Source organism: Cariama cristata, unplaced genomic scaffold, assembly GCF_000690535.1.
Source record: "Cariama cristata isolate BGI_N322 unplaced genomic scaffold, ASM69053v1 scaffold2339, whole genome shotgun sequence".
Lineage (NCBI taxonomy): Eukaryota > Metazoa > Chordata > Aves > Cariamiformes > Cariamidae > Cariama > Cariama cristata.
In genome coordinates, this window is record NW_009635039.1 from 30,401 (window position 1) to 55,486 (window position 25,086).

The 25,086-nt window shown below is 38.3% G+C and overlaps 1 protein-coding gene across 1 annotated transcript in view; it reads left to right on the forward strand.

Moving 5' to 3' along the window:
• ADCYAP1R1 (adenylate cyclase activating polypeptide 1 (pituitary) receptor type I) overlaps window positions 1-25,086 on the forward strand; it is a gene marked incomplete at its 5' end in the record, with an annotated part of 83,732 nt that overhangs the window by 15,787 nt on the left and 42,859 nt on the right. Inside the window, one exon of the mRNA XM_009707355.1 lies at window positions 10,677-10,784. Coding sequence (XP_009705657.1) covers window positions 10,677-10,784 — 108 coding nt within the window. The remainder of the gene's footprint in view (window positions 1-10,676; window positions 10,785-25,086) is intronic.

Consider the following 25,086-nt stretch of genomic DNA (forward strand, 5'->3'; position numbering starts at 1 on the left):
TACTTAATGTGTTTCATGTATCTAAACATTGGAAACACTGACCTCTTCCTATGTCTCATATGATGTTCATGGGTTTGGGGTTTTTGTACTTTACTATAGGCTTTTGGGAGATTTGGTATTTTGTAACTTACCCAATATGGAGTCGTGAGCAGTTTGTATACCTTTACTTTTTCTGGATTAAATTTATGTGACCTCTGCTTGCTGGTGATAGTGCTGGTCTGGGTACGATGGCACTGGTAGTTCCTTCCCACTCTGCTTTCCGTTCCATTTCTTCCCCTTCTCTCTCTGCAAAAAAAATCTTCCCAGGAAAAAAAAAAAGTAGGAAAAAAAAAAGGAAAGTATCCACTGTTCATTAGCAGGGGAATGATCATGATACCTCTCCATGCTTCACTAGCATCTCCTTTGTCCTTGTTCATCATGCACTCTACCTCCCTTTTCATCTATTGATACTCCTCACATTGACTTTTCATTTGCTTCAGATTGTAACCTACCCAGATCAAGGCTTATATATTTATGTATCTTTATATATCTTTACTTTTGACAGGAAGACATCTAGTAGCTGAGAACTTACTGAATAGTAGTATAATTTCCTTTAGTCTCTTTCATACTGACCAAAATTTCCCAAGTGTGCAAATCCTTGTGAGGCTGGATTTATTTAATTTTCAGTGTTATCTTTTCTACTCTCTGAATACATTGTAGGAAGTCACAGAAGTTCAATATGAAACAGGAGACAGGCTTTGTTAAACTCTGACATTGTTATTGAATAACACCTTTGCTTCAAGATTTCTTTTTCAGTTACTCCTAAAGCTTGAAGAAAATATAGCTTCCTGTTCAGGAGTATGAAATGCAATGTGTTAACGTGCCTTTTAACAAAGTATGAACTGGCTTTTTATAATGTATTTATTTCCTTTTTTTTCCTCCACTAGATCATAAGGTCCCATGGGCTCTAATAAGGAATTGCTTGACTCACCACTAGAACAATTTCCAGGAGAGATTATGGAATTTGCACAGTGGAAGAAATTAAGTTATTTAATTCAGTCATTTCTCATTCTCAGAAGATTTGAAGGAGTAAACAAGGAATTAATGTCTCTCAAGAGTATCCATATTGGCGTCACTGTGGTTACATCAGGAAAGAATTTGGCCCAAGATCTGTTATAAGTTATCTTCTACTACAGATGTGCCTTTTCCACTGAGATAACTCTATTTATAAACAATAGAAAAGCAAGTGGGGAGGACAGGAGTCTGAATATGAAGGGACAGCTTGCTTCTGAGCTCCGTTACAACTCTTGCTCTGGAGAGTGTTTAGCTTTCAATATCACCATTTGTTTTGTCTTGTTTCATTTGGTTTTTTTGTTTTCCACCAGTAAAAAATGCAGGAAATCTTCTTTCCTCCAGAGCTACCATGAAACCTAATTAACGATAATTTGTAAATTCCTTTGAGAGAACTTAATATGTGTGTAACAAAATTTAATATAAGTTCTGAAATTATCAGTCATATAGACTTGAGATCACTTGCTATTTTCAGTTGTTTAATGTCTGACTGTTTTGTTTGGTCTATTTATCATTTAAAGAAACAAGGCAAAATTCATGACAAATTTTAGTGGCTAAGCAACTGTTGACCTCAGGCTTTACCTGAAGGAGTTCCATTGAAAATCCTGTTCTGCTACCTTGGGATTTTTTAAGATTGAAGAGTAACCCCATACTCAGAGATTATTGCAAGGTTTGTGCCTCATTTTAGTTCCACTTCAGTGCTGTTGTGAGGTTAGTTAGAAACTAACAAATCAAAGGAATATGTTATCATTTTTTTCTGTTGTGAGAGAATAGATTTGAAGCCCTGAATTTATTACTGAGAAATCTCAATGCTCAAGAGACCTTCTACTAAATCTTCTTCTCATCTTCCATGCAACTAAATCCTCTCTCCATTTTCAAACAAATGCAGACTTCAAATCACCAAAAAGACATGCTGAAAAAATGTCTACCTTCTCTCTATCCATGACAATTAGTTATCCTAGTGATCTTTACAGTTGTCTTCTTCGTAGACCCGTAAATCTCATAATGGGCCAAATATCACTAATCTCCATGGGTGGTAAAAGCAGCAATGAACTGTTCAGCTATACAGCTTGGAAAGATTCTTTACCTACAGCCCTACTTGAAAGCCAGGGTTCACTGTGAGACATAGTTATACTTGTGGAGAAAAAATATATGTAGTATTTGATATATATATTATCTGTAATTATGTAATATATATTTGTTTCTATCCAGCTCCTTCATCACTACAACCAGTTGTATGCTTAGTTAATATTGCTAATTGGAAGTATTTAAAAAGATAAGACACGGCTGATAGCGCTCCACCCTGTTGTCCTTAGTCAATCACTTTTTATGAGTAGGTTGGACCTGTGAAGGGGAGGATCCATTCAGGTAGGATCTAACCAAGGAAAGTAAGGCTTTCTGGAAGAGGAACACATCTTTCTGGTTCTTATTCCATTGCTTTCTTCTCAAAGTCTGTCTTAACTCTGCAAATTTTAGCCAGTATTTTCACTATGCTCTTCCAAGAAATCAGTCTGAGCCCAGTCATTCAAGGATTAAAATTTGTAGCATTGTGATGTATGAAAAGCCTGCTAGGCACTGATGGAATAACCTTCCTTCTCCCCCCTCTCTCATCTTGAAGAATTAATGGAAGACAGAGTTGATAAAGAAAAATTCATGATCTCTTCTTTTCCTAAGAAAGGAGGGAAGTGAGTCAGAACAGTGTGGTGGTGGGGTAGAACGATAACTGTCATTTCGGCTGCCACCAGCAATAAAAGAAGTGAGGGGTACCAGCTGCTTCCAGGGAAGGCTACCTCCAGCAGTACCCCATGATCTCACATAACCCATGTCCTGAGTGATGCCAGATTATCCGCAGCTGGAGAGTTTGGCACTGGCTCAGGTTCTGGCAGCTTGTAAGTGTCATTCTGTCCTCCAGCAGTGTTGGAATAAAATCTCCCTGTTTTTTGAGTAGTTTCACAGAGTCTCACTACCTCCAGAGCAGCAAAGTCGTGACCTTCTCATAGATGGATAGCCAATTTTTTATTATATTTAAAGAAAGTTTAAAAAAACCTGTCACCTCTCCATTTCCCAAATTATTGGCTTTTTACTTTTCTATATAATTAGACAAACAAATGTTCCAAAGATTTTGCCAAACTGAAGTTTCCCTTTAAAACTCTCCAAAGCTCACCTAAGGCCAATTGGTTGGCAGCACTTAAAGTATTCTGGAGATTTTCTTGGATGAGCTTTTCTTGGCAGGTAACAATGCAAGAACAGTGATAAATATGAGCTTAGAATAAATATCCTGTGATTGTAAAGAATTTAACAACTTTAAAAGAAGAAAAAAGATTTATACTTCTCTAATTATAGATAACAGGTCCTTTCATTTAAAGGCTGATCTTTGCCATGTATAAAATGTTCAAAGAAAAAAGTAATAATTTGGTATTAACCTTTCCTTTTGAGGTGTAAGTGTTTCACGTGAGACATAGACAAGAACATTCCACCCTCTTCAAGAGAGTAGTTCTAATGGTTGAATTTTTTCACAAATGAGAAGGTCTTCATTCTCTTTTCACCTCTGAGATCATGGTCAAATAGTGACTTGTGTGTATATTTGTATGTACTTTTTTCCCTATCAAAACAGTAGGAATAAGGATAGAGTTCTAACATGTAATTTGTGTGGCTCAGTCCTAAGGTGATCAGAAGGTGAACCAAGGTACTTGAGCGATGCAGAACATCCAAACCGGACGAAATCCCCTCTGTTGAACTCTGGTAAAAAAGACTAACTCCCAGCTCTAAGATATACAATTTATGTTCAGCAAATGCAAAGCATATGCACTTAATCTTTTGAGAGCTCAAGCCTGCTATCTTCAGCTCGTCTTTTCCTACTGTTATGCTATAAAATCCACCATTCCAATCAAAGAAGAACTGCTGTTTCTGTTTCTTTTACTTTTATTTTTTAATATAATCTAGGATTAACTTGGTACATAAGAAGTGAAATATCTCAAATAATTTTTTCCAATATTCCCTTTCATAAATCAAGCTGATATTTTTAATAGTTCTTTGAAAACAGTGCTACACTTGGTACATATTAGATCTCAGAAAATGTCATCCCATAAAACAACTCACTTTACTGATAATGTCATACCAGTAGAAAATGCTAGCAGAGTTTATACAATTATCATTACATAAACAACGGATTCTAAATAGTCTTAATATAGTGTTGCATAACATTATAGCAGGGGCAGCAGTTATCTGGAGAAAGGTAATGGAAAATATAAGGGCCCACTGCTGCTAAGTTTGGCCATAGTTATTTTTCTTCTCATACAGCCCTAGCTGAGTCACTTGGTCTATACTTGTGGAATTCCTCTGCTCTAATTCCAACTGGTTTAAGCTAAGATTAGGCTTCCTCTCGGTGTTTTTTCTAATCACTGGAAGAAAATACACATCTGCAGAGGATAATTTATCATAGAAACTCTCTGGCAGTGCCCTCCGGAGATGTCTTTTTCTTCATGCACTGTAAAAGAAATGTAGAAGAACTTACCTCAGATTTACACATATAATGTTTATACTGTTAAGGTGAATGAATACCATGTTAGACAATGCAAGGTGCATCTCGGTGCGGTAGCAGCAAAATTTGGATGGAGGAACAAATTCTTAGTGTAATAGCTGGTCCAGATGATACACGCTGAAAGAATAAATAGATTTTGTTCAAATATTTCCAAAATCCATCACGAGCAGAATTGGGAAGGAAAAAAACTTTCATTTTTCTCTGCTCAGCTTGCCTTTATACTCGGTCTTTCATGCCTGCTTTGTATATAAGATGTTTTAAGGAAGGAATAATTTTTCTTTTTCCTTGTACATGATCAAGTATTCTCTTTTCCAGCACAGAATGTCGTCCTTTAGTGGTTTTTCTCCTTTTGTAGTTTTTTTTTTTCCCTTTTTACAATTTACTCTGGAATTTCAGTTGATATTTCTTTTCTACTCTCTTATGGTCTGGACTTTCAAAAGAGGCTATTGAATCTGGCAGTGGTGTAAGTTTGCTGCCTAACTCAAAACACCTTCAGAACCACCATTTCTGTAATAGGAGCTCCTGTAAAATACCTTTACTTTGAAATGTCAATTACTTTGGAAAATCTAGGTCCCATACCCAGGCCTCGCTTAAGCCTTTATTTATTTTGGTATTTACCTGGATTTATGAAAGAACAGAGAGCACCTATCTCATATTATCTCTCCCTCTGAAAGGTTTTATATGTAGTACGCCCTTTAAAAGTTATTGTGCATCACGTAATTCAGTTTAATATGCTGGCTTGTAACATTGTGTTTTCCTTTAATATTACTCTCATGGAAGCAATATGACCTTGAAGGTGATATTTTAAACTAATAAATGAGGGAAGAAATTGAAAATCAAACTGAATACTGTAAGCCAAAAGGATGGGTTTTCACCTCAAGCATTTATTTCCATACATGAAAAATACGGAAGCATAACATTTATGTGTTTACATTTTTTCTTGATTTCCCAAGGAAACAAGTTTTACGCAAATTCTTGTATATTCCCTTTTGTCTGTGTATGAATCCATAAATCCATTTGTCCATTGTCCTGTCATTCCTTTTTTCACTCCCTGCTTCACCCAATAGTTTTGAGTTCACTGAATAAAGTCAGCAACATTTGACAGAGGTGCACTAGTCTCAAAGTTGCAAATTCCTATATGTGTGTGAAAATGGTGTGCTGAGTACAAGAAAGATGTCAAAATTATTATTTTCATGGATAGGGGGAGAGGTAGGACTTATCGATTTTATTAAGGGGAGTGAATGAGCGAGCAGTGAATTAGTATGCAGGGTCTTGCCATCCAAAAAGCACATTTCTGCTTTTGCACCTTTTCCTGCCAAAAAGTTAACAGAGATGAGAAGGAGGCATTTTGCACTGAGGCATGATAAGAACATGGGAGGATGTTGTGGATACTATACAGAAGACTTAAGTATAGAGAGTGTAATGAGGGTATTGCGGTAGAGGCACCATGAGAAAACAGGACACAATTCTACAGAAAAATAACAGTTTATACGTATTTCTGGTGACATAGTGACTCTGAATTGGTGGAAGATAACAGGCTCTGTTCTCAGTGGGTTTAAAGTGACCTCCATTCCATGAACTCAGTTAACTTCAGCTAAAGGGCTGCATAAAATCTGGTTTTATACCTAGCCACTCTCAAAACTGAGAATCTCAAGACAACTCTAGACAGAGGAGAAAAAGAAGATAAGGGACTGTAAGCAATACCAGAAGAGCTCTTTATCACTGCTGTTCTGCCAACATGGCTCCCTCTGGGGTTTTTTTATTTTTTTTCTCTTGGTGCTTGTCTAGATATTTCACATAAGAAGGGAACCATTCAGCTGCCTGGAGTAGCAGATTAGAGAGAAATTGTTTTGCTCTGAGAGGCTTAATTTGAAGTAAAGAATGGGAACAAGGCTTGTGTGGACCTCCATGGAAGGAGGACAACTAAAATGTTTTTAGTGCCTGGTGTAATTTTAAAAATGCATCAGAAGATCCTGCATTGATAAATATCCATAGTTTCCTCCCTCTTATGAAATTTGACCTTTCTGTGAAAGACCTTTTCTTTTTCAGTGGTTGCCAAGTCAGACCCATCTTTAGGTATATGAGGCACCACCCTCAGCTTCGACAATATTGAATTTAAACTTAGATGTCATGGGCTTCATATGAAATTAGTATAAAATCCATGTTGTGCTTCAGTTGAAATCAGGACTCTGTTTTTTGAAGTACATTTCACAAGAACAGTATAAGGTGGATCCAGCCACAGGGAGTTTACTGTCTAAACATCAGTTTTATCTCACTTTTACAAGAAGAAGCTTGAGACAGAGATGTAGGGATTGATCATGTGGCTTTTTATAAGCAGCCACTGTGGTTTGCCCAGAGAGTAGAGTTGGTTCATGTCTACTCCAAAAGACCACATAGACCTATAGAGAATACAAGCTTCAGACTTTTAATAGGCAGCGGTCTAGGCTAAGCTAGTTCTTACCCTCGTTCTACTGTGTGTAGTCAGTGGAGAGATAGAAGTACAATTTACAGGGTGATTCACTGCCACTGCCACCTTAAAATGGGATTATCTCTATCTGGAAAGTCTCTCTCCATGAACTATAGAGGAAACTTTGCTTAGCTGAATAGGGTAAAAGAGTAAGTCTTAGCCATCTGAAGTTAAACCAATCCTGACTAATCCTATAGTTGAATGTTCACTTTGTCTTTCCTCAAAAGTCAGTGACAAGGAATAGGGGCTCCCAAAGGATCATCCATCCCATCAAAGAAGAGGTATTTGTCTGAATAAGATGAAGCACTCTTCTGCCCATGCTACAAAGAGGGCATAAGCACTTACCCAAGACCAGATGACAATCTTTACATCATTTATGTTAGCTGAGATGAATCCCACAATGTTTACCAAACATGAATTTCAGTCTGCAGTTTGCAGTACAGACACGGGAAGGGAAAGCAGAATTTGTGCTTTCTGCAAGGTGCCTTATTTTCAAGGTCATCCATTAGCGGGACCACCCATTAGCAAGACGACCATTTTTAGTTTTTTATTCACTCTGGACCAGAGGAAGTCTTATTCTTTAAAAGTATTTCTTGTTGTTAATGAGTTCTAACATGCTAAGAATGAGGAAAATTTGCCTACTTGAAGCTGCATCTTGCTGCTTGCAACATTTGAGCTACCTCTTTCAAAGGTAGCTTGGGCATCCCTACATCACATGGCAGTGGAGACATACCGTCAGTGCCAAAGAAGAACCCCGCTGTGCAGTTTCACACTCAAGTCACATTGATTTCCGTGGGCAGATTTCACCCAGCAGGAGTTACTGGCTGTATCATGGTTTACAAATGTAAGGGGATTGTTCACGCTGGCCTTTATTCCATTTAATATTTCTTTGCTCTTCTAAATTGTTTGTTTCAAATATGCTTTTCCAGGCAGAATTAGGCAACATTCTTAGTGAATTCTTTCCAATATCTCCATCACTCACTTATTTTAGTAACTAAGGCAAATTACTTGATTCTGTGCTTCTCTCCCTCTGTTCCAATGTCAGCACATGAGTGCTTTCTAGCACAATGAACTTATAAGTCTTTTCAAATGGGCCTGTTTTTTAGCTCTGCATGATATTACCACAAAAACAGCCACCTGGTATAACTGAATTTGATACATGGTGCTATGAAATACTTATTCCATGTTTACGCTTTCTTTTCTGCAATATGAGGATTTCCTTGCATTTCTCTAGGTTGGTTTGCAGTATCTATTGCAATCCTAGTGTTTGGAAGACAACTGATGTTGAAGTAATAATAAGAAATAAGAAAACTTTCCCTATTCCTATCAAACCCATTCAATCTAAGCAAGCAAAGCTAGCAGGTGGTTCTCAGAAGATCTCATTAGCCACTTTGATTGTCTCTAACATCTTTTGTAAGCAAATGTCTCATTACCACGGATATTTACATATCCTTTACTTTCGTACAGAGTGCCGTACACCAGTGAACTATAAACCTACTACTATATGTCTTCAGATTTACATGGTAAATACAGTTCCTCCTGCTTGGGCAGATACTAGTAATCAAAGACAATAAAATCTAATAACATTCAATGCGATCTTGATTTCCATCTTTAGTACGTTAACTGTATCGCAAAACTTTTCAAATTCTAGTTTCTGAGTGTTTTGGAGATGTTCTAGGGATCCACAGTACTCATACAATGAGATCCTCATATGGCAAAGGAAACAACCTGGGGTAGGAGTGAAAAAAAAAGAGAGGAGGAGGGGGAAATGTAAAGGATCCCTTTTTTCCATCTCCTGCGACGGTTTAATAAACATTTTTGCACTAATCTTTTGTTTCAGTGGGTCAGGCAAAGCCGAGGGATTTTTATCTAATAGGGTCAGGATTCTATATGGTTATTAATTATTATGTATTAATTATTAATTATTATGTAATCTGATGCTGCATCCTTTAATTTGAAAGAATGATTAACAACTGCTTAGCATATGCCATCGTTGTAACATTGTAACAGTGTTGTTTGACATGGACCTAATTCTTCAAACATTGTATTACTCAGAACTGCCCTATCCACCACACAGGGTAGTATCTGGCTTACATTTTTGTGAGAAAACGTAGGGCTCGATTCTTTGCCACTGAAGCTGATGGAAAAAATACACTATTTCCAGTCCTGTGAGCATACATTCTCCACTGATGGAAATCTGCTACTATCTGCAAAATTGATAAAGACCATAGCGTTTTTACAAGCTGATCACCCATACCTCTTTGTATTGTATTTGTGCCAGTCTGAAAGTATATTTTGGAGTATTATCTGCTTTTACTGAAGGTCTTATTTTCCTTGGCACATAGTCAAAGAAGGCGCATATTGACGGAAAACCACTCGGAAAATCACGGAGCTTGCAGCTTTTAACAGTTGTTAAAGTTATGTGCTTGATCACAACATCAAATGCAAATAAGTAGTGGAGACATTTAGATTTAGGTTTTTTTCTTTTCCTGCGGAGGTAGGTGATGCCCATTTGAGATTCCTTCACTAACTCATTTTTTTAAACATTAGCAGGAAATTTGAGAAATTGCTCTGTTTTGCTGTACACTGGATGAGTCTGCTAGGTTTATGAGCTAGTAAGATGGTAGTTTACAGGGTTACAGGAGGGCTTATGCTTCTTGAAAGCTAATCACAGTTTGTCATGTCTCTGACACAGTGATCTGAGAGAAGCAGAAGCTGGGCTCCCTTATTGCATTTACAATAGCCCATGGGACCTGAATTTTTCCTGTATCCTAAGAGAAAGGCAGTCCCATCCGCAGTCTTACCACCTTCTCTTTCTGCATACACGTAACAGGAGACTCAGATCTTTAATTCAAAGATTGTTACCTGAAGTCTAATCCAAACAGTTGATAAAGGCTCGATTCTGTCTTTAGCTTATGCAAGAAATTATTAGAGATCAAAATCATCCTTTTGACATTGTGAATTTGTATTCTCTAGAGTAAAGACTGCAGTAAAGACAGTGAATGATATTACAACAGTTCTTTACTAAGTAAGAACATTTCTATTCCTAATATTTTTTTACGAAAATAAACAACATAGATGAGGTGAGCTTCCCTCACATATCCACAAAACTGGCTGTAGGATAAAGCAGAAAAGGTTTTTCAGTTTCCAGTTATCTCTCTCGGTCAAATTCCAAAATGTGCCAATACCAAAACTTTGACAACAATTAGAGCCAACAGAAATTTATAGAATTTAAATCAAAGATGTGATCCATAAATAAAAAAGATTTAACTCGGCACTACTGAAAGATAGCTAAATGGCAGCGGGTTTCATGCTCGAGGGAAAATTTATTTCTGGTATAGGTTGGAGTGATTTGACTGGGACTAAGAAATGTCATCTTTTGTAGGGATAGAGTCTGATCATTATTGTGCCATGCAACTACATATTTTATACTATTTTTATGAATTAAAATTATTTTATTCCAGGGAAAACTTATTAGAAAATGATACTGTTTATTATTCCGAAAGAAGTGTATTTCCAAGGACAGAAGAAAGAACCAACTATAAAACCCAGTAACAGTGTGAAGAAAGGAATGAATTTCCACCACTAATGTATTTTATCCCTCCTTCTCTTCTACAGGTTGCCCGGGAATGTGGGATAATATTACATGCTGGAAACCTGCAAGTGTGGGTGAAATTGTCTTTGTCAAGTGTCCTGCACTATTCAGATTTATCATCTCTGAAGATGGTAAAGTATTTTCTCTTTGTTCTTTGCCTCTGTCTGGTAAATCTGCATGGCCAGCATGAGTATAAAACCTCACTTAGATACTCAGTATAAAGGGAAATCTAAAACTCTACAGTGGTCTGGAGCTGGACTTCAGTTTAAAAAGATACTGTAGAAAACCAGTGGGAACTAAAGATTCCTGGAGCGATGCAGAAGCTCCATCATTCCTTTTTGTGGTCTGTAGAAATAAGACATCACCATCCTTCTATGCCTTGCAGCTGGTATCAGCAACCAAGCAAGCAAATGAAAGATTGGAAATTTGGGCTGTTTCTGCTTCCAGCATGCATTGTTGCCTAACAGACTTGTCCCTTCTCTTGCAAAAAACATTGTAAATGGTCAGCTAGGCTGGTACATTTTCTCTTTTCTCTCTTTCTGCCACCACTTTAAGCTTGGATCAAAAGTCCCATGCACTCACCATGCTTGGTAACTAAACCCTATTAGACTCCAGCTTCAATCCTTATACAACCCAGCTGCTGCTCCCAAACAAGTTGCTATTAAAAGGAGAATCTGCCTTACTAGTGGTAATACTATTTGCCCTAGTTATTAAAATTACCTAATGCTTTTGAATGGGAAGAGTCTCTGTGCAAGCTACTGTTTGCATGATACCAAAAATCCCTTGTCCTTTCTTGATTATTTTTTTTAAACTTTGAAATGCACGAAAATTTGCCAGGTAAAAATGCGAGTGTGTGGACAGGAGGGAATAAATATTAAGTTGTCGGCAGCAGATATGTAGATGAATTAGATGTTCTCTTGAAATTACTTTTCTAGTTTTTTCTGGATTCCCTGAAATTATCTTCCCACCTGAATGACTGAGAGAGGCTAAGTTCTCCCATCAATGTTAGCTAACAACAAGCCTTTGCTGATAATTAACATAGTTTTGTCCATCTCCTCCCAGCACCCATATAAACTACTGCAGATCGCTTAATTAGCACTTTTCACTGAGGAACAAGTTCATCATTGTTCCCGGGGATCCCTTTTCACAAATATTATTTTAGCAGTCAATTATTCATTTACAGTCTTAAGTCCAAAATCCACTTTCTCTGTGTTGCCATGTGGAGAGCACAATTTGTGGGAGACAGTAAGTGTTTTTTACACAACTCCAGGAACACTGAAATCCTCACCTTTAAATACATCCATTTGAACTCATCCAGACACTGAAGTAAGAGGCAATGCTCTTGTGAAATGGAAAGGAATTAAAGGGTGATTGTTACCTCATCTAAATTTACACATATCAAACTTGAAGTTTTTCTCTATAGGAGTTCTCTAGACTCCATCTGTAGTCAGTGGAAAGAGACTCTCAGAAGGCAATTTATGTTATTCCAAGAGCCATGAGGTGAATCATACCTTGGAGATACCTCTCTTTATCCAGCAAATGCTAAGGGCAATTCACTTAAACTAGGCACCTAATTTTTGAAAGGGGAATGACAAGTCCCTCTTTAAATTATCAGGTATAAAAATATAATTACTACTGTAATTCTATGTGCTTTAATTATAGCCAGTATAATTAAACATAATCTTTATTGCTGTAATATTGGTTCAGTATTGACTCAGTAGCTACAATGGCACTTACTGAGCCATCCATGTCAGCGCAACACATCAGGGTCTAGTAGGGTTTGTATCTAGCACGAGTAAGGAAATATTCTTCCCTCTTTCAGTGGGTTTTTTTGTGGTTTTTGCTTGGTGTTTTTTTTTTTTTCCAATTTTCCATGACTTTGTAATCAATTTTTGTTGGCTCATTGTCATTCAGGCTGATTGTCAAACCAATTCTGGTCATCCTTTGCACAGGATACACACTCAACCAAAAGATTTCACTATCCAGTTATCAGTGATGCTTGCAGCCTGCAGGCGAAATGCTTTTATGTTATTTATTGTGCGTCAGCAGATGTCTGATGTATTGTTATCTTCTGATATAACTGCAGGAGTCTTGAAGCTCAAGACAACATCTGTCTGAATTTCCATTAAGGCCCCCCCTTTTCAGTGGCTTGTAATATAGACCCGCTACATACCCTCAAGCTACAGTGTGCTAATACATGCTAGCATAACATAACACGACACTGCTCTCTGTCCCTGCCTGTTTTGGATGCAATGCTCAAAAATATTGCTAGTTTGATACTATGGAGAGTGGTGCCCTGTACATCTACAGCACAGGAAATTTCCCCCACTGCCAACATGTCCACATACATCTGCCATGGACCTTTTAACTATTTCAAGGGATGTGGCTGATACTTCTATTTATATCCCACAAAAATATTTTATCTTTTCACTTTTACTGATGAAATTTCTTTTCTATGGTGCTACCATTTCTGAATTAATTAAGGCTAGGAGGGGTCCTGAGAAATTATAAAATAGTTTGGGTTGGAAGGGACCTTTACAGATTATCTAGTCCAATCCCCTGAGTAGGGACATCTTCAGGGAAATCAGGTTGCTCAGAGCCCTGTCCAACCTGATCTTGAATGTTTCAAGGGATGGGGCATCTACCACCCCTCTGGGTAACCTGGTCCAGTGTTTCACCACCTTCATTGTGAAAAATTTCTTTCTTATATCTCATCTAAATCTACCCTCTTTCAATTTTAAATCATTACCCCTTGTCCTGTCACAACAGACCTTGCTAAAATGTTCCTCCCCATCTTTCCCGTAGGCCTCCTTTAATTGTTGAAAGGCTGCTCTAAGGTCTCTTCAGAGATTTGTCTTCTCCACGCTGAACAGCCCCAACTTTCTCAGCTTTTCTTCATAGGAGAGGTGTTCCAAACCTCTAACCATTTTTGTGGCCCTTCTCTGGGCCCACTCCAACAGGTCCACACCCTTATTGTTCTGAGGACCCCAGAACTGAAGGCAGTACTGCAGGGGGGATCTCACTAGAGCGGAATAGAGGGGCAGAATTCCCTCCCTCGACCCACTGGTCATACTGCTTTGGATGCAGCCCAGGATATGGTTGGCCTTCTGGACTGCAGTCACACATTGCCTGCTCATGTCCAACTTTTCATCTATCAGTACCCCCAAGTCCTTCTCAACAGGTCTGTTCTTGATCACACATGCCCCAGCCTGTACTGATACCTGGGGTAGCCACAACCCAGGTGCAGGACCTTGCACATGATCTTGTTGGAGCTCATGAGATTCACACAGGCCCACATCTCAAACTTGTCCAGGTCCCTCTGGATGGCATCCCATCCTTCAGATGCATCGCAAACTTGCTGAGGATGCACTCGATCCTGCTGTCCATGTCATAGATGAAGATATTAAACATCACTGGTCCCAATATGGACCTCTGAGGGACACCACTTATCACCAGTCTCCATCTGGACATCGAGCCATTGACCACTACTGTCTGGATGCAACCATCAAAACAATTCCTGAACCACCAAACAGTCCACCCATCAAATCCATATCTTTCCAATTTGGAGAGAAGGATGTTATGGGGGACCCTGTAAAAGGACTTACAGAAGTCTGGGTAGATGACATCCACAGCTCTTCCCTTGTCTACTGATACAGTCACTCCATCATAGAAGGCCACTAGGTTGGTCAGGCAGAACTTGCCCTTAGTGAATCCATTCTGGCTGTCTTGAATCACCTCCCTGTCCTCCATGTGCCTTAGCATAGCTTCCAGGAGGATCTGCTCCATGATCTTCCCAGGCACAGAGGTGAGGCTGACAGGTCGGTAGTTCCCAGAGTCCTCTTTTCTACCCTTTGTAAAAATGGGTGCAATGTTTCCTTTTTTCCAGTCATCAGGGACTTCACCTGACTACCATGACTTTTCAAATGTCATGGAGAATGTTAGCCAATTCCCTCAGGACTCTGGGATGCATCTCATCAGGTCCCATAGACTTATGTATGTTCAGGTTCTTCAAGTGGTCTCAAACCGGATCTTCTCTTACAGTGGGAGGGATCTTGCTGCCCCAGCCCCTGTCTTGCAGTCCATCCACTCAAGAGGTGTAGGAACAGAGGTTGTCAGTGAAGACTGAAGCAAAAATATTTGTTGAGTACCTCAACCTTCTCCTTGTCTTTGGTACCAGTTTGCCGGTTTTGCTCATTGAGGAGGTACACTTTCTTTGACCTTCCTTTTCTGGCTGACATACCTGTAGAAGCCCTTCTTATTATTCTTTGCATCCCTTGCCAAGTTCAGCTCCAGTCGAGCCTTGGCCTTCCTGACCCCATCCCTACACAAGTGGGCAGTGTCCCTATACTCTTCCTAGGATACCAATCCCTACTTACACTGCCCATGCATTTACTTCTTCCCCTTTAGTTTGACCAGCAGATCTTGACTCAGCCATGCTGGCTTTTTCCCTTCCTTTCCAGACTTACGCCTGGGGATCGAGAGCTCTTGCAGTCTATGGAAAACATCCTTAAAGATCTGCCAGCTCTGTTCTGCTCCCTTGTCCCTGAGGGCAGTTTTCCAGGGTGTCCTGTTGACTAATTCCTTGAACAAGCGGAATTTTGCTTTTCTAAAATTCAGGGTCCTGACTTTACTCTGCACCTGACCCATATCCCTCAGGACTGTTAACTCCACCAATGCATGATCACTGCAGCCCAGGCTGCCTCCAATCTTGACGTCACCGACACAATTTAACCCATGCCCCTCCTCAAAGACAAGGTTAGCTCAATGCGATCTATTCCAGGGCTTAGTTATCCTGTTACCTGTTAATAAGAAAGACTTTTTTGTTGGAAAAAAAAAAGTAATATATGTCTTAGAAAAAAAAAATAATATATTTATATGAAAATGAAAAGCTCTATCATAAGCAGAGCTATGTAAATAAAGGGCTGAAACAATATTTTTAAATTTTTTGCCTAGGATTTACAGACTTGTTCTTATACTGTACTTCACATTTGACCTGTAGCAGGGTGATAGTAAGACCCTAAGGGAGGAGTAGTCAGTCCAGTGTAAACATATGTCCTGCTTTCTTTATCTCCTTACAGGATCACTAACAAAAGTGACAGATGTTACCTCTTGTAGTGCTGGGTTTGAGAGGTTTTTGGACATCTGTTCAGTAGGAGCAAAACCAAGATTCATAATTCATTAGATAAACAAATAAACAAACATTTAATCTGGAGTAGTTTGAAATCTCTACAGATCTGGCTGGATTTGTACCAGTGACCCCAAGGTGGAAATATTTACATCCATAATCACTCTCATGGGTGAATCAGCATGAGTTTTCACTATCATTGCTTCTAATTTTAATTAACCAAGTATATTTGTTTCAATGAGGGCTTAATGAAAAAAGTCACATTTTATGATGGTTCCTTAAATGAAGGGTTATTAGATAACTAAAATGTTTCTAAGACATGGCTAATCACGTTTTATAGATTGTTATAGTATCTTCTGGCTGTTGCTATGTTTGTAGAATATGTAACTAGGCTAGACACCGACACTGATACTTATTAATAGCATATTCATTCTTAATATAGCAAAATTTTTGTATGACCATAAATAAATTTTACAAACAGTAGCAATATCTTTAAATTATACTTTTATAATGTTTATCCTCTGAAGAACTGAAGCACCTATACGTACAGATGCTTGTATAACAGCAGGCAAACCATATGATGTCTTAGTCTTAAAGAAGAGATAGGAGTTATCTCACTTGGCTTTGGTTATCTGAAAGTTATATATGTAAGTCTGAACTGATCACGTGGTTCAGCAAATGGAAAGCAATGGGTACTTGTACAAGATGTTTCCTCTGACTTATCTCAAATGCTTATTTTGAGATAGATAAAGTCATTGAAGAGCACTGTTTGTTTTATGAATTTCAGAAAGGAATTTGGCTGCCTTGACTTGGATATCTGATTTCCATATGAGTAAAATGAAAAAAAAAAAAAAAAAAGAAAAAGAAAAAAGGAAATAGACTACAAAATAAAAATTAACCAACAAAAATGTCATCTGGAGAGATGCTTTGTTGAAAAGTTATCTATGGACTTAGCTAAAAATAACAGCTGTTGCTGCTTTTAATTTGAAAATACGCTCTGCTCTAACCTTCACTGAAATTGAAATGAGGAGTAACATTTGAACTGCTGTCAATGTCATACAGAAACCCAAACGTTAAATCCCATGCCGTGTGGTTGGTGACCCTTCCTTGTAAGATTTCATTTTGCCTCTCTGCTCCTCCAAAATCACCAGAATTTTTCATCTCCTTTCAGATGCATACTGTGAACAAAGATAGTTCTCAACATCTCCACATGAAAAAAGAAGTTAACTCCTGGGTCTTTTCTAATCTAGTAGCCTAAGGATTTACAGTGGCTTGCTTTCTAGAGGTTTCCTAAATACTAATTTCTTTTCCTCTTCAACAATCATTTCTTTGATTGATATCCATCAGTTCATAATTTTGTTTTCACTGGGAGCTATAATTTCCATGATGTCACTGTTGTATATTATGCTTTCTCCAGTGCCTTCCCAGTACCAACTCCAGAGACAACCACTCCAGATGGGGTATATTTAAAGCATTCTAAGATACTGTAAAGGAAGAAAAAAAGAAAAGTGTGTCAAGCTGTGATGCTGCATTTCAGTATGATATAGTAAGACCTAGACATAGTCCCAGCATGGTGATCCGCACTCCCAGCTGGAAAATTCTCGTCTTGGTTCTTTTTACCTTTTTATTCTAGACAAAAGTGATACTGCCTGGCAGTGGAAATCTACAGAAGCCAAGTCTGTGCTTTTCTTTCTTTGCCCTGCACATCTAAGATATTCTGGAACATATAAAGCCACATTACTCAAACGAACTATTGAAAGGAACCCAAGAGCCAGATCAGAAATGAGCATATTTTTAGATCTTTCATTTGCAGTAAAAACTAATATATATGATAATAGGCAGTTTCTGAGCATTGCCATATGCTCCATGTTGAGAAAATGCTTTCATTCACAAATCCAGATAATAAATATGATTAGCTGTTACTGATTCTTTCTGCAATTCAGAATATTTATCTAGTGCTCAGTCTAGGACACTACCTGCTACACCCAGAAAAGCATTACTTCAAAGCATGGTTTACTTTGTAAGACAGAGAAAATGTACATAATTTTTAATGAAGACATAAAACGCATCCTATGTTGATACCAGGATTAAGGGGTCCTAATTAAAATCTGGTACAATAAAGAGTATATCCAGGTATTACAGAGTTTAAGAGGGAATTATATCATATGTTCACATTTTGAACAAAAGTGCTTGGCTTGCTGCTACTCTGGAAGTTATATGACTTCAGTGCTCAGTCAACAATCTTTATTGTCCCTGAGAACGAGAAATAGAAAATAGTTTATTATCGATCTCATTAAAAACACTGGGAGACACTCAAATACTTGGTCTTAACAACACCAAACCTCATATATTCTGCACTAGAGATATCACGAGTGGACAATGGGATTTATAAATGCAGGGTTAATTGGATTTGGGAAGCCATCTGTGGCTTTCTTCTCCTGTCTGAGTTTAGATGTTATCCCTAATCAAACAGAATAAGATGACAAAAGAGAGATAATGAGAGGGGAAGTGATCTTACATGTTTATATGTGAAAATCCCTCTTACGTCATTTTTGGGGAAATAGTACTGATAAAGTCTTTAAGTGCTGACTATGCAACACTGTAGAAATGGTACGTAGCTCCCAAACTGGGTGAAAAGACAAAAGCCATTGTCTTCCCAAGGTGAAAGCTGCTGAAAATATTTGCAAGTTACAGCTTCTATTAGTTTGGGTTATGTATTGCTATTTTTTTTTTTTGTACAAACAGAAAGAAAAGGTGACTTAAAGATCATGGACCTTCTAAACAACAAAATGTATCTGGAAGATTGTGCACTTATTTTCTACCGAAGTAGAAGATGCAGGTTTTCTTTGCTACTAGCTGAAATTAAGGTCATCATTGCAGCAGGCTGAAACTGGAAATTGCATTTGTCTGTCATATAGGCAAGGCAAAAGATCAATGCAAAGGTCTAGATTTCTATTCAAGTATATCTCACCTCAGTGGGTATTTCAACATCCTGCATCAAAACCAAGGGAAGAAAAACACTGGAACAAGTGAGTAGTCTCTGAAAACCAGACATGACCCATCCCATAGCATTTTTATCATGGAAATAGTAATAAGCCATGAGAGCTTAATTAGTCTTTGAACCAACCAGCACTCTGTGCATACCTTAGTTTCACCCTTCACTTTATATAAAATCCTATGTAATATTTAGAAACAAGTTCAATGCACAGGCATCTTTTTATATATATATACCAGCTAAATGTTTTGGACAACTTTCAAAGCTGTCCACAGATTGCATATGTATTATTGTTGCTTAGTGTTCAGCAAGTCCTAGAAAGAAATGTGACATAAAGAAGGGGTACAAGAGACCTACCGAGTGTTGATGTTAAAAATAATAAGTCTTGCCAATTACCAAGATAATAGTGCCTACTAGATAACAAGCCCTTTCCTGCTGGTTTTCATCCCTAGGCTTTCCACAGGCAGCAAAACCACAGGATTACTTCAGCTTTTCCAAAGCGAGGAGGACAAGCTATAATTACGCATGCCTCCTCAGTCACAGCATCACAAAGTCTATCTGCAATGCAGAGGGAAATGGAAGGAAAATATTGCCATCAAAGAATAGTAACTTTATCTACATTTCCAGTCAAGTAGCTAAGGCCTCATAGATGCTTTTTACAGGAAACAGACATTTTGTGGCGTTTCCCATCAAATTACGGAAACAAACATACAACGTGACCAAGAGCATTTCAGTTAAAGATCAAGTCCTTGGTCCTTTGCAAGATGACATACTGCAGTGGCCAGGGGAAAGCTGTAATGCAGCTCAAGACCTTTATCAATATGATCTGAAAGCTAATTTGGCCTTGGAAAATAAAAAAAATCATACTCCTCTGGGAAGCACACAAGGGTGGCACGTTCCGAGAGCTGCTGAGTAATTTGGAGAACACTTGGACAGCAAAAGGTAACACATTGAAGTATCACTGTAGGTGAAACATGGGCAGATGCTTCAATCTTTACTAGCAGTCTTTGCTCTATTTTTGTTTCTCCTCTTGACTCAAACAGCTCAGAAAGGAATTCCGGTTGATTGCAAGATTTTAAGTGTGGTGGGCACACATTCATTCTTGCCTTTAAGCAAGTGATTTAAAATGCTTTCTTCTCTGGGACTTATTTCATAACTAATAATCTCCTTTGGACAATGTTTCTTATTTTCTGTATTTCTTGTTCGGAAAACATTTGCTTTTCTCTGAAATATGACCCCTGCCCTCTTCAGAGCTAGGAGACCCTTTAACAGTATTTGTGTTGATCTCACACTCTGATGGATGCTCCTGTGACAGCCAGCCTCATAAGAAGGACACATATAATGTTGAGATGATGCCTAGCAGTTGCTATGGTGACCTCAGTCCACTGCTAGTTTCATAGCCTTTGATAGGAAAGAGGAAGAAAAGAAAGTCATAATTTCCCTTACATGTTACTGATTCTATCTCTACATAAGCCCTGCCTCAGCCAGCCCTGTGTACTATGACCTTTATGTTCTCCATACGGGACCTCACTGATACGCTCCCATCATCTCCAGGCATGATTCACTGGGTCTTCTTGTCTCCGTGTCCTGAAACCATATGCCCTGAAATTAGGATGGAATATAGGAAGAAAGGACTTGTATATCAGTTCCATTACTGCCTTTACTACAATGTTTTGCACAAACTGGGTAACAGAGAAGTTGCAGAAGCTAGTTCATCTCATCCTATGGTAGATGTCTAGACCAAATCACACTCTGGAAGTGCCAGTCTCTTTACCCGTTATGGGAGAAGACTTAAAAACCAGATGAACTTATCTCCAGGTGGGCAAATTGGATGGGATGAATTTGCCTCAGAGGATCATTTCCTCAGATGTCCTTATGTATCAGTTCTTATTCAAATGTACAAATATGAACCAGGTTTCTTAATCATATCCTTAATTTTCCTCCGCTTCAGTTTTCTTGTTTTCTAAATACAATGGACAAGACCACTTAATTTCCTACTGTCTCTGTGCCAGCACTATGTTCACAAATCCCTTTGACAAGGCAAATAGCAATATACAGAAAATGCCGAGCAACTAATGACTTTCAATACATAGTTTAAAGTCTTCTTTATGGGGCATGAGGCTGGAGAGACCAAAATCCCTGGCAACAGTGGAGGGAAGCACTTAGCACTGGGAAAGGTGTGGGAATCTGTAAGGCCATGTAGTCTGTAACATTGCCTGGCTGTCACTTTCTACAGATCCTGTTAATGAGATAGTAAAAACCTAGCAGCTGATTCTGAATCACTTTCACCCCCTCAAAAATAGCCGTGATGAAGGAACCAGCATGACTGGATAGTGTGCATATGGGATCATGTATCCTCAGGTACAGGACTGGGCAGAGGGCACTAGAAGCAGTGGACAGAGTGTGTAAGTGGTACCCGTATGGGGAGCTCAGAAAGCCCCAGAAAAGCTGCTAAGTAGACTGCTGTTCCCAACTGCGGCTTTGCCAGCCGGCCGAACAGATTGCTGGTGCATAAGAGCAGCACGCAGCAATAGAGAAGGGAGAGAAAAGGCACAGTGTGGTGGATGCTGTGGAGTTGGGCGTGAGAGCTCACTGATTTATTTCGTGTTTGTAAATTAAAAGTTAAGCTTCTAATCAGTGCTACATAAAACAGGAAAAAATTGAATTCCTGACTAACCAGGTCATTATTGACATATCTGGATGGTATGATAACAAGTGATTGTAGGAAATATTTTCCATAACCTCCCTCTGCCCCATTCTCTGCACTTTCTGAAGGGACAGAATTAACATGCAATAAAAACAGTGCGAGCTTTGCACATTGATCTCAATGCTGTCGAAATCCAACCTTTTGGAGGATTACCTATCTGGACCAGTCCTCCAACCCATAATACTGAGATGGGAACAACAGGAATATGGGAAAAGTGGGGGCAAGCCATTTCAGGACTGAATAATTTTAGAAACCTTTCATTCCCTCTCCCTGCCACTAATAAGGGACAAATGCCGGAACAAAAGGGTTAAATGAAAGTTGTGTTCAGATAAACAAACCTGTGGGAGATAAAGCAGTTGCCGTGCCAGCTGACACTGGAAGCAGCCAGCACAAATTTGGCACAAAGGAAAAGATCTAAAAGGCTGCACTGAGCTCCGTGGCTCATTGTACACAGACTGTTCCTTGGCTTTAGCTTTGCCAGTCCTGTTCACTTTAAATTAGAAGCAACCATCGCTTGCAACAAATTTTTCTTCAGTTGGAGGACAGTAAGGAGTTAGTTATGTTTTCTGGGATTCAGCAAATGAAAACTAAGGAAGAAAGTGTGATAAATGTGCAAGAAAAGAGCATGAAAGATCTGTGTCTCTGCCACTAACGCTATGGGAAGCTGTTGGCAAGTCCTTTGACTCCCTCCACATCCCACACCCCCCTTTCACCTCTTCATGTAGAAAATAGAAATAAGCAGTATTTACTCTGTTTGATTTCTCTGTTTGGTCTTTTGGTCAATTCAGCATTCTGATGGATCTTCTCTAAGGTGTCTAAGTAGTACTGCAAGTAACATCTAATTAATAATGCCAGTTAAAGCACTGATGGAAGATTTGCTTTACTTCCAAAGAGTGACACTTACCGATTCAGTCTGGTCAAATAGTGAATAGCACTATCTGTCAATATACTGGATAAACCATCCTTTGTCAAGGATAATATTAGCTTCCTTAGGAGTTATTGACTAATGTGAACAATTATTGATTTAATAAATGGTGTTTGAAGACACTGTTTAATATCTGCTGTTCTCTCCATCTTTCCATAGTTTGGGCTGTGCTGTTATTTAACTGCTCATGAGGAGCACAGGTGTCACTCATGTACATCATGAATGTAATCTTGAATTAAACCTCTGAAGAATCGATTTCAAGTCAAAATGCAGATGAAAATAATATTTTATTTATTCTTCATTTCTGGGAGAATAATGTATTTCATCTAGCCTGTTGTATAATCATCTTGATGGGCTTTCTCTGCTTCATCAATGAAGTCTAATGCACCAGTCTCTCGTTGTTTATATCCTAAGAGTAAGGCAATGAGAGGACTCATGTGAAAACCTGTGCAGTGAGGCACACTACAATTTCATCCATTACATCACCTACACCAGGGTAGATTTGCTGGGGTGTCTCTAGAACCAGAAAAGCACTCAGGTGAAAAAAAAAAACAAAACAAAAAACAAACCAACAACAACAACAACAACAAAAAAAAACCAAACAAAAAAACCAAACCAAAACAAAACAAAACAAAACAAAACAAAAACAAACAAACAAAAAAAAACAACACAAAAACACAGCATCGGGGCAATAGTCTGAAAAATGAGAGGGACTGCCCTGTGTCTGGACTTCCTACAACCCCAGCTGAAATGCAAGCTCAGGCCTTGACCCTATATATGTAGATATGTTAAATGTTAAGCACAGCAATAGTCCAAATGAACTCCATCATGCTCTTATACATATGAGCAAACATAGTCATTGGCACAGTTATCTGTCATGTAAACATCCATATTCTGGTGCAGGATACATAAACAGATGGTATGAGAGAGAAGGGCAGCAGCAGCACGCAGAAATTTAAAGCCAGATGGTGGCTGTATGTTCCCTTATTGTGTGCTTATATATATATATATATATATATATACACGCATACACACACAAATATAACTGTGTACGTGTGTATGTTATCCCAACACTCATTAGATGAACTTTGGCTTTTAGTTGTAATTCAGGTCGTAATGTTCAGTGTAAGTCTAATTGACTTTCCAGTAACTTAATTTATCAGTGAAAATTAAGTTGATGGATCAAACCTAAAAGCCTGTATAGTAAAAAGTTGTATAGGAACTTTCTTCAGTACATTAGTAAGGGCTAAGATATAGAAAAATATGTTAATAAAAGGCAAGTTTGCTCCTACAGCAATCAGAAAATTAACATTGTTGAAAATATAAATGCCTTCATAGCGACCAAACATAGTTCAAATGCAATAATAACTTGGGTATATAAAAAAAATTGTTACTATAAAAAACTTCTTCATTTCACAAAACTACATTAATATGATGTTTTTACTGTTATTACAAATGTCATGAAATTCATAATGAACTAAAATCTAATATTTTAACATCAGTGTGACTAACTACCACCTGTATTTCGAGTGAAATAATACTAATTTTTTTCCTCAACTTTTTAGATCATAGGAAAAAAATAACTAAATTTAATACATTTAAATTTCAGAAAAGACATTTTTCTGAGCCCTCAGTGTAATATGTCAGGATGCCAGGAACATCGGGCTTCCATTTACCTAATATTAGCCTGGTCTGCCTCCAACAAGGATTCTGGAAAGTTGGTAATATCACATTTCAGGATTTAGGCCACACTGTACAACTAGGAAACTAAAACTGGATTTTTATGAGTCAAAAAGTTTTTTGGAATTTTTTTGCAGTTTCTTCTTGCCCTGTTTCTGTGGCTTAGGCTATTAAGTGAGTTGACCTCACATAAGCAACTGTTACAAGCTACTGTTTGGAACAGTGGCTTGCTCTTTGATCCTCTACCTAATAAACACAGGTTAAAAATTGCCACAGGAGATCCTAAAGACGATAATCTGAATTCAGATTTTAGGGACATAGACATCTCTATCTGAGCTATATCACTGTTAACAAACCTGGGTTTTGCTAGGCTCAGGAAAGAAACAAGTCTATCCAAAATATTCTGCAGGGGCATCCCTGTTGTTCTGCCAAGAATCTGGAGCACAGCCATAGCACCTCTGCAGCATCTGGCAATTTAGTCTGATGCAGCAGGTTGAGCGTTCTTCACTGGAAAATACTTGCTCAGAACTTTGGTGACTTCTTTTCAGAATTAGTACAGCTACCCAATATTTGAAAACATCCAAGAATTCTGATATGTGAAATCTTGAAAGCAGCTCGAGTTGGGCAGAGAAGCCAGGAGACCAAGGGTGTTCTCTTCATGGCTTTCAGGATAAACCCTCAGAGTAGCTAGCGGGTTGAACGTGTAGGTTTGGTGTTGAATACAGCTGTTCAGAGACACAGTACAGCCTACCTGATGTTTTAGTTTAGTCTTCTAGACTCCACCATCATCTTCACAGGAAACCCTCTGTTTTCTGTCTTAGAAGATCAAAAAGCACAGCTGATTTATTTTAGAGGAGAGAAATCAATGAACTTAAAATTATTACATGATAAGGAATTTGAAAAACTCTGAAATATAAAATGCATTTTTTTTCTGTCCTGAAGAGTCTCTTTCTTATTTTGTTTCCTTAGATGCTGTCTTTCTCCTTTCCCATAGGATCAAA